The sequence below is a fragment of the Bison bison genome, unplaced genomic scaffold (assembly GCF_000754665.1).
Source record: "Bison bison bison isolate TAMUID 2011002044 unplaced genomic scaffold, Bison_UMD1.0 scf7180017864218, whole genome shotgun sequence".
Taxonomy (NCBI): domain Eukaryota; kingdom Metazoa; phylum Chordata; class Mammalia; order Artiodactyla; family Bovidae; genus Bison; species Bison bison.
In genome coordinates this window covers 536,812-554,606 of record NW_011494790.1, presented here as the reverse complement: position 1 = coordinate 554,606, position 17,795 = coordinate 536,812, and the positions used below count along the sequence as shown (strand labels likewise).

Here is a 17,795-nt window from a genome sequence, read left to right as displayed (position 1 = left end):
CCTCTCACAACTTAGCATTTATTAAATATATTAAGTACTGAGCATCTTAAATAATAGTTTATTAGGGAGAAATACCGAGTGTACAGACTGAAGAAAACTGACTAGTCTGTCTCTCTGTGATTATCTCATTTATGTCTGTCTTTTCCGCTAAGCAGAAAGTAAGCTCCAGTGTCTAGCTTTATTCACCATTGTATCTCCAGGGCCTAGAAAACAGTATACAAATATTTATTCAATGAGCAAATATGGTATTAAACACTTGAGAGATGTGGTAACACCCAGGTCCATAATCACGAAATTCAAGTGTAATTAGAGATATACCATAAAGGAGGCAGAATCAACTTTCAAAAAACTAATTTTAATCAAAACAAAAATTGTTGATCATTAACAAGTTTATAAAACAGTGATTTAGTTACATAAATAAATTGATATCAGTGTATCAAATCTTAATTACTTTCAACTTCATGAGCATGTTTACATGGGTGATGAAGTACAACCTTTTTTTTTTCTTTTTACCTATTATAATAAATAAAATGGAGCGCATGAAATAGTTCCTCTAAACAAAAATACCTACAAACATACCTCTAGCATGTTCTCTAATGAAGGGAACAAGAGACACTGGACAACTTTTGCACCAAAACATAAAAATTGCTTTAAAAAGCACAAGGTTACAGAACCATCAGCTAAAGTAAAGACACTATACTGTAACCAAAGTTGGTATTTAATAATATAATGAACAGTTTGGTAGTTAGATCTCCAGTTTGGTTATTTTAAAGCATTAAGACAAGGCAAGATAGAAGGCTGCTTTCGTTTTGAGTAATTCTAGAGAAAATAAAATATATTTAAAAAAAAAGAAAGAAAACGGAAAAGTAGAACAGTCATACCTACACAACTTTCTGTCCTGCACAAAGTCAAAATACCTATGCAGAAGAGATATATAATATATATAATGTTATTTGTGCACAAAGGTTAGCTTATTATTAGCTCACTGCAAAGGCGTAATGTATCATATGTCAATTGTTTTGGAAAACATTTTGCGTTTTGTGTCAAAAGGGTATTTCTTTTGAGTTTCCTAGGCTAGGAGGCACGAAGCCCAGTTCCGGCATACTGTATACTCTTAATGCTAAGGCTTGCTGCTCTGGCTGTGTATCTTGTCCCTCTTCGTTCTAGTGCCTGTTACAAGCATGTGTGGTGTAGTGGTTGGTGGTGTGTGTCTTGTGTCTGTGTGTATACATATATATATGTATACATAAGTTGTATAAATATATATACATATATAATTTCTCCCAGTAGATCTCAGTCCAACCATGCAATCCAAAAGGTGGCTCTGCACAGATGCCCAGCATGAAGCTCACCGCCTGAGCCAACCCTGAAGCAAGGCGCACTTTTAGTCCTTCTGATAGGTTTTCTCTCAGTTTTTTTTGTTGTTTTTGTTTAAAACCAAGCTACTGCAGCTTCAAGTATTTTGCATTACATAGAATATTTTTTATAAATTAGTTAATGTTATATTTTCAATATTCAGACATATACTATAATATATATACAGTACAATAAATGCTCTCATTCTTTTTTTAATTTTTTTTTGATAAATCCCTGAGAATGTATGTTGACAGTCGCTAAGTTTCCACATGCACAAGCATCGTGTGCCATGCTTCTGGACGAACAGCACTGCAAAGCCACGTGGGTCAGCCTTTTAACTATTAATATTTCGTTTTGTTGGTTTGTTTAAATATGCTGCAAATGTAAAGATGAGTTACAAAGGAGTAAAGCTGAATCCATTCGAGGTACTTATCACAGGATGGAGGTGTTCTGTTTGGTTTTAAAGCCATTTCAATTATTTTTTTTGAGGCTGTGAACGTATACAGAAAACAGGAGAGCTATGTGGACTTTGCCACTTGACAACATATACTCAGTGTAAACCCAACCTTTTCAACCTCTCTCTCATACAAAAAAAAGGAAGAGTTAAAAAAAAATAAAAGAGAAAGAAAAAGGGAAAAAATTAAAAACACACGAACTTTCACAACATGACAATTTAGTCTGCAAACGCAATATAACTATACACATATAATACCGGTGTGGCTCTGTTCTTTAAGTTAAAAAGGGTACAAAGGCAGGCTCAAGTAAAAACAAACCATCCCTCCCAACCCCACCCCCACCCTCATTCATACAAGTTCTATCAACCAAACCTCTCCCGAACCAACATCATCAGTTTCTTTTTGCCTTTGTAGATTTGTTTCAGGTTGTCGATAAACTGTGTAAACTGAATGTGTCCATCATGCGCCATTAAGAAGGTCTCTCGGGCCTTGCTGAGGAACTCTATGAACTCACTATAGTGCCGAGGACTGATGTGTGTGAGCCGTGAGTGTGTTGTGTTGATGTAGGCCCCAATCGTGGCATCCAAGAGTTGCCTCAGGGGGGCTTTGTCCAGCGACATGAGCTTACCAGAGTTCCTCCTCCCGTGAAGCCCCACCACGCCAGGAGTGGTCAGAGTGCACCTGCGCAAAATGTCTGACAGTACCGTTGCACACTTGACACTCTTGACCACCAGAGGTATTATAGCTGCAAGCTCGTTTTTACCAAGGGAGTGGCTGAGCGCACAGGCCCACAAAACGTCGTTAATGGCAGGGGGCGTGTCCTGATTGTAGCTCAGGTTGAGATGGGTCATGGCCAGGGTGGCCAGCTTGTAGGCCCTCATGGGGTACCCGCGGTGCTCCATGTACCGTGCTATTGTGAAGAGCTGGGTGTAGCTCATGCCAGTTGTAGCAGCGTCAAGAACGATTTGGTACGCCGTCTCAAAAGCTATGTGATCCTTTTCACACAGGGTCAGCGCGGAGAGGGCACAGTTCTGAGGGTCCTTCATGGCGCACTGCAGTGCGAGTGTCCGGGCGCTGCTGGCCAGCTTTTCCTGCTGGTGGCAGTCCAGGTGGAGGCGGACGATGGTGCTGTTGGACATCACAGTGGTGGGCAACAATACTTGTGGCTTCGGTGGGAGTAAAGAGTGTAAACCAGCTCTGCATGATGCTGTCCAGGGCATAAACACCTGCCAAGAACACAGAGAAGCCGCATTACTGACTGGCTGCCCAGGGGTCTTGCCTTACTTCCACTCTTTAATCAATGCTTACACTGTTAACTAGCACAGAACATGAGCCCGGCCAGAAAATCCTGCAAGGTAATGTGCCTGGGAGCAACCTTTTACAATAAGGTTATGATAGACTGTTATTCAGTGAAATGCCTAAGGAACATGAACTTCCTGTAATAAAGAGCGAATCCTCTCGGTAGCTGGTATTTGCGCTGTGCTGCTGCCTGCCTGCCGTTTCAGACAACGGCTTCTTGCTAATGAGTTCCAGTTCACTGGGGCCTCCTGTCAGTTACCGACTACAGAATGGGAGTCAGAAAAAGTACAACCCTCACCAGAGTAGGGAGTCTTTATGTGATGTGTGTGTGTATGTGCCCAAGTTTAAAGTGCACACAATACAAAATGATTAAACACACAAAGAAGCAAGGAAATGTGACCTGTAATCAGAGAGAAAAAAGTCAACAGAAGCAGACATACAGATGACTTGAATGTTTGAAATGGATGACAAGGTTTGACTGTCATTCTAAGTACACAGATCAATGTGCCTCAGCTGCAGGAAAATCCTAAACATGAGCCATTAAAAAGCAGGCACTAAATCGAAGAGAAATGAGGCCTCTGTCTTGGTGCAGGGTAGGGTAGTGGTGTGGCAGTTTTTGAACTGGTATTATCTTTGTATCGATGTACTAACGCATCACGTCGATAATATAACTTTTATATTGAGACCAATTTCCTGCTTTCCAAGATAACATACCATTGTAGATTAACAAAAGAAAAACAACAAGGAAAATGCTTTTACGGTATCTGCTGTGTCAGTCTTTAGATACACACTGAGGTGGCTGGTATTCTCAGCAAGAGGTGTGTATTCTTTTCTGATGCAAACGGAAAGAAATGGTGGCTGTTGAAGCACCGTTTATTTTAAACAGCCCTACTCGGTTTGTGTTGGCATTCTCACCAGGCGTGTCTGGGCTTTTGGTTCTGCCTCACTGCTGCAGAGGGGCGCTAGCTGGCTGAAGGGTTTCACAGACGGCACCTGTATGTGCAGCCCAGGTCTTCTTGTGGCTACTAAAAATTCTCGTCCATCTGAAAGCTCACCTAAACCGCACCCAGTGGTCACTTCTCTGCTGGGTACCTTGAGAAATGCCCTCAGATAATGAAGGAAAAACTCAGAGCAACTAGATAACTGTATATTATTTTCATTAAAGTGCTATGAACCCCTAACCCACAGTCTGAAGGTATTTTCAGATGGTTTCCCTCCTACCAAAGTTTCATATTCATTCCATTTCTGGAATATGAAAACTGTAAATTTGATTATCACAAGAAGCTACTAAAGGCACCTTAAGTGTGACAGAACAACTGAATAAAAAGGGTTTACTCCCTAGCCTATTCCGTTTTAGATAAGACACCGGAGCCCCACGAATGTGACAGGAACAATGCAAGTGGGGAGAACTGGAGGTGGAAGGTGAGGGTTGGGGGAAGGGAGCTCCCGTAGGTTGCTGGAAGGGGCAGGAGCCTTGGAGACGTCAAAGTAACAGAGTGAAAATGTTCTTGTGTGTATCTGGAAGTGACAAGCTGAACCTGAACACAAGGCACCTGGGGAAGCCCCCTGTCCTGACTCTACCTACCCACTTCAGTAGCGCACGTCACCAGCCACCTCACCATCTCCCGTCGCCGCCAGTTTAAGGTTGACAGTGTCATTCGCATAACCTGTAAAGACAGGAAAACAGAATGCTTTGGAAGGTTATACCAAGTCAGTGAAAAAGAGAACAGTGCACCCCAAGGTAGAACCTTATTTGGAGCAAAACTCTGCAAATGAACTTGGGTTTGTCTACGGCTTCCCTCGCTGGTCTCGTCCCAGCCTGGGAGGCAGGAGGTCTGTGTTCTCCTCCTGGTGCACCGACTGGCTAGATGTAGCATCCTGGGCAAGCCACTCAATCCACCACTTTTCTCCTCTGCAAAACTCAAAGGCTGGACTGGCACATTAAACATGGCCGACGTGCTCTTCTCCTCCCCATTTAACATTCCATGCTTTTAAATCTCTGAGCCACCTCTTGAATCAATTCTGACTGGGAACCCTCCGTTTAAAAAAAAATAATTGTTTTAGTTATTTCTTCAGCCTCTTGTTGTCCCTTCCTGGTGATTAAGAAGACAAGCACAAGTCTACAGAAGGGAATCCTTTGGCACCATTAGCAATCTAATTTTGTTGTTTACTTTCTAATGGATTCCTAGATAAAATCAACCATATCTTCCTGCTTCCCTCATTTTTTAAGATTCAGAACCTCTAGGAACATAATACTCTCTTGGAAAGGTCTATGGGATTCCTTCCTGGGTCCCAGGAAGAATGAGGCAGGGAGCAAGCTCCTATTTACCATTTACCAAAATAATCTGCCAGAATTCCAAATAACCAGAAAACTCATGTTAATGGCTCTTTCTGCATCGTATCTCTGAGGCAAATGATAACAAAAGTAAGCCAAACGATATGAAGTTATTTTTAAAAAGAAACTTCTAAAATGTCATCATATAGCTTTAAGTATAATTTCCCATGCCCTCTACTTGTAGAGTACTATATATATGGCAAGGGCATTTTCCTGTCATCTAATTCTTTAACCTTATTAATCACTGTAAGGAGAAGCTATAACTAGAAAACTGTATGAATCATCTAACTGGGGCATTCTAATCCCCATACTTTAGAAAATTAGAAGGTGGCAATTTCTTTTACTGCTTTTCATGGAGGGAAAAACACAAATGTTAATAGGGATTCCCTGAGAAAAGTAGAAACATAAACTTTTGAGTTCCTGATTTATACAGTAATCTTTTCAGATACTCTAAGGAAGCCACATCTACTTAAATAACTAACTTGTAGTGTCCTTGATAATATGTCTAAGCATGCGTGCTGAAGCTGAAACCAGACCCAGTCCCTCTACCTTTACCTAATTTTCTCAGGGTTATAAAAGGAGACAGAACTGTCCATCTGTTATGAAAATGAAAAAACATCAATAAATATCTATACTTCCTCTAAAAATAGAACCCTAACAACTGAATCTTTATTACACATGAGAGCTTAAGTCATGCACAGGAATAACTCTTCTTCACTCATTAAAGGAGAAACGGTGAGGTTAAGGCTCTAATACAGAAGATGATTTTTTTGTCGAAAGACACCAACAGGGCTTCTGAGCGGCACAGTCCTACACGTGCAGCTGCAGAGCGGCGCAGCTGGGAACGACTGCGTCTGTGAAGCGCAGGGCTCTCCTGAGGTCTAGCAGACCTGTGCACCAGAGAGTCATGGGCCTGCACTGAAACACGCAAAGCAGCAGACACAGTCTGAGGATGATGCTTTTATTAGCAGCCCTTGGCACCCCGGTAAAAACCACAGTCACGTACCTGCAGGCCCAGCTCCAGAGACACTTTCAAGAGAGTGATGTCTGGCAAACTGTCCATGAGAGTTGCTATTTTAAATGCATCCTGGGCAAGCTTGAAGATGTGGGATGAGGAGTGAATGTTTTTCTGGATGGATTCTAATACTGTTTCCAGCCTCCGAACATCACCTGCAATGAACAGGGGGAAACAAAATCAAGGCAGAGCAAAACAAACAAAAAAACCATACACACACACCCAAAGGGAGTTTAAAAAGGAACAAAACACAAAGCACAAGTTAATTTACATGTAATGTTCACAGATGGCCCAACTAAGTGTCTCAAGGTTATTGCAATATCTGTGCATCCCAGCTTCAAAAAAAGGTAACACTGAGACACACCCTCAGTGACTAAAAGCATGTGAACCAGAACCAATAAGAGATAGCAAATAGTTCTCTCAGGTTCCTACTGATGTATTTCTGGTGAGTATTTCAGGGAGAAAAAAAATGGAACCCAACTTTTTAATCTGCTTCTGGAGCTCACCCACCATTTACATGGCATGGTGACTAAACCCGAACTCTGCCAGGAGCCAGTTTAACGATGCAGTTAAATGAGGAAAATGTTGCCTCAAGTGAGTAGCACCTGTTTTGCTTCCTAAGCTAACATCTAAAGAAAAGAATCCTTTACAACATAAGCTCCACCACTGAGAACATGATGGAAAACATGACCCTTAAAGAGTCAAATTCACGAAATAATCACAAGACCTCAGGACGACCCAGTACCTTTGGCTGCAGTTAGCATGGTGGACGCCAGCTCACACTGCTGGGATTCTATGTGGCTTAGAGTGAACCAGCGAGGGTATCGGTTGGGAACAACTGATGCAATGTGGTGTGGGCGGGTGAGGTCTCCCGTTGGAGCAGTAGATTCCAATACTAGCAACCTGTAATGATAAGACAAGGCAGGCAGCGCTCAGTGATCACCTGTCCATCACCTGGGCCACAGGGACTGGCAGAAGCCAGAGGAGAGGGGACACGATGGGAGAGACTGCTCAGGACCTTGGTGAGGGGAGAGCTGGTACAGCTATGCTCTGCTGTCCGGATGCTAAAGTTACCTCATTAATGGCTCACTACCTAAACCTAAGAGTTTCCTTTCTTTAGCATCATTCAGAAAATGGCAATATTCAAGGAAATGAAGATATGTTACAATAGAGAGCTTTGAAACACAAGTCTTAGTGTTTACCTACTGTAAAATTTCTGAACCTTATAATTCACTAAAAAATAAAAATCGAAAGAAATTGATAGTGAAGTGGATATTTAAGACTGAGATGATAAAGAGTTAGGGATCACTGTATAGTTGAGACGAATAAGCTTAACTTACTAAAATGGGAGGGAAAGCAAAAGAAAAATGACTTCCTTTCCATATATTCACACTTTCTGCAGAATTAGTTCCTTATACTTCAGAAATTTGTAGTTTAAAAATGTTCTATCAATCACATTACATACAGATGATGAGTGCAAATGATCTGAGTATTTGTCCCTTGACAGTCTTACACAAACTCAGCACCACTTCTTATTTTAATCAGTCTGTCTTTAAGAATGCTGACTTATAAAGAACAACCACTGAAACACAGCACATGCTCAGTGGTCTCTTCCAAATACAAGCACCAACGAGATTAGCAAAGTAGCTGTAACTGCAATAGTTTTTTTTTTACAACCATCAAAAATACTGACCTTCACTCAAGTACACCAGTTCAGGGACTGTGGAGTAAGAGCTGGGGGCCAGGAGAGGTCGGTGGGCTCAGGCTGCGATGCTGGGCTTAGGGCCTCGCCCAACAGCAGTTACTGCTCTGACAGGTCAAATGCCTCCCTCCCTTTTCCTTTTATGTAGGGACACAGAGATGTTAGCATTAGACGGTGGCAATTTAGTAGTAAGAATTTTGGTGAGGTTGCTAGTTAGCTTTTTAAAAATTCAGAATATCCTTATATTCACAGACAGATCTTTCCAGAGTTGCTGCAGAGGAAACTAGTCAACATTCCTGGAAAGATGGTTAAATGATTGTGAAAGCACCTTTCTTCAGGACTTCCCCTCTCTTTCTAGAAAGACTAAGAAGCAAGTAAGCCACAGGTCTCTTTTCCTTCCTGTTCCCCTGGCTGTTCCCAGAGGCTGGAAACAGTATCAGAATCCATCGAGAAGAACATTCACTCCTAGCATACTGCTGCTAAGTCACTTCAGTCGTGTCCGACTCTGTGCGACCCCATAGACGGCAGCCCACCAGGCTCCCCTGTCCCTGGGATTCTCCAGGCGAGAACACTGGAGTGGGTTGCCATTTCCTTCTCCAATGCATGCAAGTGAAAAGTGAAAGTGAAGTCGCTCAGTCGTGTCTGACTCTTAGCGACCCCATGGACTGCAGCCTACCAGGCTCCTCCATCCACGGGATTTTCCAGGCAAGAGTACTGGAGTGGGGTGCCACTGCCTTCTCCGGCTAGCATACTAGAGATGCTCTAATAGTTCACACCACCTCCCTCCCATAGCAGCCCTTTGGCTGAGGGCATGTGGCAGGTGGAAAAGAGGTGGTAACAATTCCCCTGTGCCCTGCTGAAATTCCCCATGAACATTCTGCCTTGGCAGCCACCAAGGGCAGACATAGATGAGTTTCTGAATGTTAGAAAAGTAAGCCTTTCCCCTCCTGATAGATACCTTCACATAAGCCAGATACACAGAGAAACCTTAAGCTATTTTACCCTTAAACTTAACAGGATTTGAGGCAATAGCATCTGGTGGCATCACAGCATTAGCATCCTTCCCTTTGCACAGAAGCACAAATCTTAGTACAGAGCAGAGCGCCTGTCTTCATCTGACAACTTCCATTTCAGCTTCCAAAAATGGGAATAGGAACGTACTTATAAAATTGTTCTCTAAAATACAAACCAAGTGGTGTAAAGTAATTTGGTGGGGGACTTTTGCTCATGTTAGTTATTTTTTTTTTTTTGATATTTAAAAAATAGACGAGAGAACTTTTAAAGTTTTCCTGATATGTTAATGAGATTTCATGTTGCCAAGGAAAGCATGTCAAATTAAAAGATGTCAGCCTCCATACACAATGACACACAGGTACATATAAACACATACATGAATACACACTCTGCTGCTGCTACTAAGTCGCTTCAGTCGTGTCCGACTCTGTGTGACCCCATAGACGGCAGCCCACCAGGCTCCCCCGTCCCTGGGATTCTCCAGGCAAGAACACTGGAGTGGGTTGCCATTTCCTCCTCCAATGCATGAAAGTGAAAAGTGAAAGTGAAGTTGCTCAGTCGTGTCTGCCTCTGAGCGACCCCATGGACTGCAGCCTACCAGGCTCCTCCATCCATGGGATTGTCCAGGCAAGAGTACTGGAGTGGGTTGCCATTGCCTTCTCCGGAATACACACTCTATTGCTGCATAAAAAAGAGGCCTCCTGTGATTTATGAGTTATACTCATACAGGAAAGGCATTGTTTTTGAATCCACTACACTGGCTAACTGTGGAATCAAACTATTTTCCAACATCTCAAGTTGGAGGTGTGTCTTTACATGGCAATAACAGGGTCTAATCTGCACTTTAACAAGTGTGTTGATTAAAAAAAAAAAAAAAAAGACAAAAGGAAAAAGCTCACATTTTAAGAAAGTAGATTATTTCTTTCAGGTCCTTAAAGTTTAAAAGGCTATATATAAGATTGAAAAATGTAATCTTGAATGCATTAAAAAATATTCAGCTACCACAAATTCATGATGAAAATAATTCCTTTGTGAACTGACTTTATAAAGGAGGAGAAAACAGAAAAGTCAGCGGCAGAAGACAACGTGTTCCAATTATTATTACTGAAAGAGGGACTGAGGGTGGCAGGAGCAGAGCGGAGGCAGGAAAATCCTGGGCGACCCCTGGACCACGATGCCGTCCACGCCGGACAGAATCCCACCTTCTCTCACTCTCCAGTTGAGAGCAAACGTGCTTCCTCGCCAGGACGGCTCTCCTGCACTACTGACGGGGATGCGTAACTGCAGCAGGTGTGAAGGGCTCCCTCAATTATATTCAGCCAAGTGTATGTATTATTTACCACTGTTTCAAAATCTAATTTTTTCAAAATAATGAGTTATTTAGGAAGGTTTCAACTGTTGCTGCCCTGTGACTAAACCCAACCTGAAACTGTTCTCTAGTCTCAAATTCTAGCTTCAAGACAGAGTAGGATAAAGCCACCATGAACGTGAGTGTGACAGCCGACAAGAATACCCTCTTCCCCTTACTTTAAATAAAACAAAAGCCAAACGAGGCAACAAACTACCACCACCACAACTGCAGAAGCACGATAGCTTCTTCAGATTCCTGCTGCCTACAAGAAACACGGATGAGCGAGAAGTCAGTTACGTTTCCCCGGTGGGGATTTGGATCGCCACTGCGCACGGGGCGGAATACGTACCGCATTGCTCTCAGTGCAATTTTGTATGCCAGTTCAGCATCGTGAGGTAGGAGAGAGGTGAAGAGATACTTGGCAAATGTGTGCATTGGAACACTCTCCCGATGGATTATTTCGCCTAAACCACTATATGGGCCGGCTGTAGGAAGAGAGCATATACATTTTACATTCTTAAACAAGGAACTAAGACTTCTTGTAAAGTATAAATTTCTTATGTAAAGTTATAAACATCGTTAATCTAGTGAAGAATGTAATCTAAGTGACATGATTGAAATGAATACAATTCTTAAGTCAGAAATGATGCGACAGGGTAGAGTAGACAACATCAAATTCACTTCAGGAACAACTCCCTGCAGCACAGCTGAAAGTGAATCACACAACTAGGGGGCGGAGCTTGTTCACACTACAACTGCTTCAGGAAACAAGGAAGCAGGAAACCTCACTCAACTCAGGACAGGCCCTCTCTCAATGTGTGATATCTATGTGCCCAGATTTTCAAATACACAGATGACTCTCAGCTTCACTTTGGAACCTGCCCCAGACTCAGCTGGAGGGGCACACATAAGCCAGGCTTCCAGAAAAGAGTGCTCTGCTTCAGGGGGAGGGATGGAGATTCTGAACCACAAATTCCAATACAAAGACTTTTAAGTATTGCTGCTTTTAATAAGGAGAAAGAGATGTTAATTCTCAGAAAGTGATTAATAATAAAAAATAGAATAATACTCACCATAAGCAAAAGAAAAAAAGTAACTGAGTCTGCCACCATTTGGGCTTCAAAAGATCAATTTCAAAAGCAAATTTATATTGAAGCTATCAAAATTCATTTCTCAGAAGTTATGATAGGCATCGTGGCAGAGCTGACTCCCCCTTTGTCTTCTCTAAATGCTACCTTACGAAGGGCAATACCAACTTTTAAAACAAATTTTGAAAGGAAACCACAGTGGTTAGTTCAACTACTTTCCGCTTAGGTACTTTGAGGTCTAGTTACTGTAAAGTGTTTTGTAAATTAGTTTCCATCTCACCTTTGGGTAACATTGGTTTCATGACTCTAGAATTATGAACCATCACATTACTGCTCAAAGGACATAATACACTTGATTTCCATGAGAAAACTAAGTCTGGTGAAGGGTTTAGAATGCAAGAAATGCAGTTTAGAGGAAACGGTGAAAGGAGTTATTGAACTGGGCACTCTGGTAAGAACATGATATATTTTAGATCATTTTAAACTAACAGAAGTTGTTTTTAAATGTCATTGTTTCATTCTTTGGTTAGCAGTTTTGAACTGTTCCTTATTTAAGTACTTTAAAAGTCATGTAGACTACTTTTTTTCCAAGACAAACTGAAGATATTTTAAAATGTTTTAGTGATCTGGTATTAGTAAAAAGTTGATATAGCATTACAGTTTTTACCCTTAGTTCATATGAGGCCAAATTATTTGTTACTATGATAGACTGAATGCTTGCCCTCCTCTCAAATTCCTATGTTAAAGCCCTATCTCCCAACGTGAATGTAGTTGAAGACAGGGCCTTTATGGAAGTAATTAAGGCTAAGTGAGGTCACAGGGGCCCTGACCTGGTCCAACAGAAGTAGCGTCCCTTAAGAAGAGACAAGAGTGAATGCTGTCTCTGCCTTGTGAGAACTCAGAGAAGGCAGCCCTGTGCGAGGCAGCAGGAGGGCCCTCACCAGAAAGTGAACTAGCAAGCGCCTTGGCCTTGGACTTCTCGGCCTCCAGAACTGTGAGAAATAAACTTCTGTTGTTTAAGCATCTAACCTGTAGTATTTTTTTTATGGCAGCTTGAGCAGAGTAAGACATTAACTCTACTTTATTAAGGACTAATTATAGCAAACATCTATTTTTCTTCTGTATCTCTCCTCCATTTCCTTTCAGCATTTCCCTTAAACCATCAAGTTCCCTTTCTGTACTACGCAAGGAAAGCCAGGATGCATAATCAATATAATAGCACTTCCCAACAAGCAAAACATTCAGTCAGGTATCATAGAATTATTTGTCAATGAATAATCAGTGTCCCAGAGCTCCAGTGTACTGAAAAAAGTGAAAAAATTAAATTTGGAATCTAAGTTCCCCAGAAGTGTTTTTCCAGTATGTCCACAGTATGTCTAGTATGATCCAATATGCCCACAGTATGTCCAGAAGTGACTAACACTCAGCAACAATACAGGGTTACTGCTTCCTCTTTTTCAGATACTTAGGTCAGCTAACTAATTTGCCCCTGAAATTCACAGAGTATAAATGCATGAAGAACTTGGTGCCCAGTGCAGTTGATTCTATCATGGAGCATTTATCTTTTGGAGTTTATAGAAATGGTCCCTTGGCTTCCCTTGGACTTCTTCCTGTCCTGCACCACCCACTCTTTGTGGGCTGAGCAAGGCTGGGAAAGGAGCGGAGGCTGGGATAAGTCATCAGCACTCCTTATCGGGCATAGTTCTAATTAAAATGTTTAACAAGAAAGTATGGTCTAATCAAAGAGTAAAACAAAGTTTAAAAATATTCGTAAGTAATGAACATGAAGACATAAGATAAGTAAGTGATGAACAGGTATCAGACACTATCAACTTTGAAAAGCACGTATCCTCTTCTATTCCTTCAGAATAATAAAACTCAAAAGGCAGTTTACCAAGAGTTATTAAGAGCCAGTATAAAAATAACTGTACTTCTAAAATATATAAATGTAAAGTGCATTTAATGAAAAAAATTTTTTTCAACTAGATCTTTAGCTTTGGACATATAAGAGAGGTTTTGAAATGCTATTTTCTCTAAATCCCTTCCCTAAGTATAGTCATTCCAAATACAAGACAAAGAAACCATATTCTATGAGCTTATCAATCACAGAGAATCCCACAAAAATAACACACATGTACTTGAGAGATGGAAGCAATTAAAAAGTTCTGACATCTCCCAAATCTGTGTAAAAGACTGCTAATGCTAAGTTGCCTCAGTCTTGTCTGACTCTGTGTGACCCCATGGATTGTAGCCCACCAGGCTGCTCTGTCCATGGGATTCTCCAGGCAAGAATACTGGAGTGGGTTGCCATTTCCTTCTCCAGTAAAAGAGTAGGCTACCACATTAAGTACACTTATTGTTGACAAGGAAAAAACATGTAAAAAAATATCAGTCAAAATTTGGGGATTTGTCTGTTTGGCTCAGATGGTAAAAAATCTGCTTGCAATGCAGGAGACTGGGGTTCAATCCCCAGTCAGGAAGATCCCAGGAGAAAGGAATGGCTACCCAGTCCAGTATTCTTGCCTGGAGAATTCCATGAACAGAGGAGCCTGGCGGGCTACAGTCCATGGGGTCACAGGAAGTTGGACATGATTGAGCAACTAACATTTTCACTTTTCTCTTGACCTTACAAGAAAGAAAGAAAAAAACTTGCTTTGCCTTATTCTATGAAACTTTTACCTTGATGAATCTACACCTAATGGATTTTCTGAAATAATTAGCACAGTGAAAATTCACTTCTACAGTTGTTGGTCCTTTATCAGGATGTGCAAATGACAGGTTCAAAATCCAGAAGTCATGTAACAGCCAATAATTTGGAGGAATGCCAACCAATTTCCATTTTATTACTTAATAGATCCAAGGAATATGGCTACCAGTCATAAAGGAATATGGCTACCAGCAATGATTCACTAAATATAAAATTTACATTTATCTCAAGAACAACAGTTTAAAAATAAACAGTCCTTTTTAAAGCTTGTGACATTCAAATAGGGCTCATTTTTAGCAGCCTCATTGCTTACATGACCACCTAATAAATAGTAAACATCTAAACATCTGTACTTTTTTATTAAGTGATACTACTTTTTGGAAAATGAACATGCCTGTGACACTCAGCGACCATACCAATCAGGATAACTACTGTATTAAATGTACTCAAACAGTATTCCCAACATAAGAAAGCGGAATGCCTAAATAAAATGGGCTAAACAAGTGGAGAAGTTATCAGTTACCTTCTAACAGGAAGACTGCTTGCTTGCGAAAAATTTTCACCAGTGTGTCGTCCAATTCAATCTCCTGAAGCTTGGAGATGAGCTGTTCCTCGTTGCGGCAAACCTTCTCCTGGGTGTACAGGCCATCAGGCATGACCCGCTGCTGTCCCAGCCCTATTAGGGCTACTTCCACGGCCAGCGTTAGGTAGGATTCCCCTTCTTCTAGGAATTTGTGTGCAGGTAGATGCTGGTATTCCAGAGACTTGCACTGTCCCATATTCTCTGTCACAGAAGAAATCAGAGTTCAGAAACTACTTTTGCAGATGTTCTGACAGGCACAATCTATTAATATTTTACCCGGAACTCTTATTAAACGAATTATTGACTTAGCTCCAAGAAAGCTGGAAAACCATGTTAAAGTATATAGTTTTCCAATATCTTTAAAAAAAATGACCATCAATTGACTAAATGTGTATGTTCTGGAGGAAAGCATAGAACAAATATTTTTCTCTCATTAAAAAGGAATCACCAAAGAAAACCATAAATCTAAGAAGAGATACTAAGAATACTTAACAGTAAACAAAATTTTAATTAACCAAGAGTAAAATTACATGATGACTGTAATAGTTACCAATTTTTTAAAGTCTAGAATTGAAAATTTTTCATACTTTTACCAGTGTTGTAATTTATAATAAAAACAGTAGAGAACACAACATATATGTAACTCAATTTCATGGTCCTTTTTGTTATCAGAGTCATCAGTTGTCAAAAGAGAATGATTCTCTGAACATCGTCTTATCACTGTTAAGGTGCTTCTATTTTCAAATTCTTAACAAACTTCAACTGTCAAACTCCCAAGGAAAGTGGATTCAGAGTCATACCCTCACCCTCCTGATAAGAGTTTGGGTCACCAAAATCCATGAGGGCAACCACCACAGGCTAGATAATTAACTCTCCAAGCTAATCCAGTTATGGGAGCCGCAAAGGTACAAACCTTCTTCCCTGCCATATGATATATATCCTTATTTTATATCTTTATGCTGGAAAATAGTAAGAAACACAGATAAATTCTTAGATACACAATCACTGATAGAAGGGAATGAGTATTTTTAGGTTCTTGATACATGCTGCCAACTGTCAACGCCAAGACTTTCCCCAGTTTGAGAAGCCTGCCTAAAAAGTGGGAGTACCATTTCCTGCTAACCGCTAGTCCTGTTAACTATATGGAATGGACTCATAGAAGGAACAGCGAAGAACCATGACCAGTGACGAACGCCATTCAGGGTTTAGGCGGGGAGCACACGAGACAAACGTCAACGTTTTTATTATTTTATTTTTATGTTTTACTTTTACCTGTAAAATCTGAGAACACAGGGAAGCCTTCGTCGTCAGTGCGGCAGGCTTCCATAAGGCTGCTGAAAAGTGTGCCCACGGGATCCAGGGGGTGTCCAACCCAGCCCTCCAGATTGGTTATTGAGGTTATGCTTTTATGGGGTAGCTCTGTGTAAGAAAAGAGAATTGAGATATGAAGAGAAGTAGAGGAAAGAAAGGCTTTACCATTTAATAGCAGCATCCTCACAAATTAATACTACATTCAATTCAAAATTCCTCTTTAATTAAAAAACAAGGTTTCGTAAAACCCGAACTTGTGAACTATTTTAAGTTCTAAAAGGTCATCTGTGAATCAATGTAAATGGTGTTAACTGCCCAAGAAAACTCTCAAACATCTATTTAATTCATGTGTCCAGAGTACTAGGTTGACATTATTGTTTACACTATTAAATTATAATGTATGAGGAAAAATGAATTCCAACTTTTCACCTGAGAAGCTAAGGACAACTCTGCTTACCTCCGAGGAGTGGCTTTAAAGAGAACTAAGAATTCTCCCTGGAATTATCATTGGCTAACTAACTACAACTTTATTAAGAACATATTCTTCTCACTGAGTCACCTAAAATAGAGTCTAAAGAGCAGCTACACTCTGGGTCAGACCTGAACTCCCCTATCACCTTACAAGAGTCTTCCTTATCATGGATATGTAAACCATTTAAGAGAGAAACTTTTCCACAAAGGGGAACTACAACAGAAGATAACATAATTTGGATGGAATGTATCCCTTTTCATTGTCTTCACGGAACGTTAGAACTTTAAAATTCTCAAGTTAGAGTGCTGAGAAAAAACTGCAAATACTTTAGGATATACTCCATTATTGTAAACAATGCAGTACTTTACATGTAAGTGTTTACTAAAATAATAAATAGTAGTAGTTCCTTCTTGAAGGAAAGTACAATAAAAACTACAAATAATATAAAATAAACAAGAAAAATATTGGCTTGTAAATAGCTAAAGAGCTATTCCACCAAGTTCAATGTTCCTTTAGAAGTCTTCTGTTTTGGACTACCAACTCTTAGTACATAGAAATAAAGCATGGCCTGGCACAATGTACTACAATCTATGGAAACTGAGCGCTACATTCCTTGGAAGGCTCTTTCCCTGCAATTTCTGTCAATGATTTTTAATATACACAACCAGGATAAAAACAGAAACATGAGTATTACTCTTAGCAACACGTCTGTCTCTCTCTCTATATATACATATATATACACACACACATGCATACATATATGTATGTGCATCAGATCAGATCAGATCAGGCGCTCAGTCGTGTCCGACTCCTTGCGACCCCATGAATCGCAGCACGCCAGGCCTCCCTGTCCATCACCAACTCCCGGAGTTCACCCAGACTCACATCCATCGAGTCAGTGATGCCATCCAGCCATCTCATCCTCTGTCGTCCCCTTCTCCTCCTGCCCCCAATCCCTCCCAGCATCAGAGTCTTTTCCAATGAGTCAGCTCTTCGCATGAGGTGGCCAAAGTACTGGAGTTTCAGCTTTAGCATCATTCCTTCCAAAGAAATCCCAGGGCTGATCTCCTTCAGAATGGACTGGTTGGATCTCCTTGCAGTCCAAGG

At 40.8% G+C, this 17,795-nt stretch overlaps 1 protein-coding gene across 1 annotated transcript in view; it reads right to left on the bottom strand.

Annotated features, from left to right (window-relative positions):
• Window positions 1-334: 334 nt before the first annotated feature.
• Window positions 335-17,795, bottom strand: part of ZSWIM6 (zinc finger, SWIM-type containing 6) — a 186,047-nt gene continuing 168,586 nt past the window's right edge. The window contains 8 exon segments of the mRNA XM_010845564.1: window positions 335-2,959; window positions 2,961-3,037; window positions 4,696-4,777; window positions 6,452-6,615; window positions 7,206-7,363; window positions 10,877-11,012; window positions 14,846-15,106; window positions 16,178-16,324. Of these exon segments, the coding sequence (XP_010843866.1) occupies window positions 2,174-2,959; window positions 2,961-3,037; window positions 4,696-4,777; window positions 6,452-6,615; window positions 7,206-7,363; window positions 10,877-11,012; window positions 14,846-15,106; window positions 16,178-16,324 (1,811 nt within the window). The 3' untranslated portion in view covers window positions 335-2,173.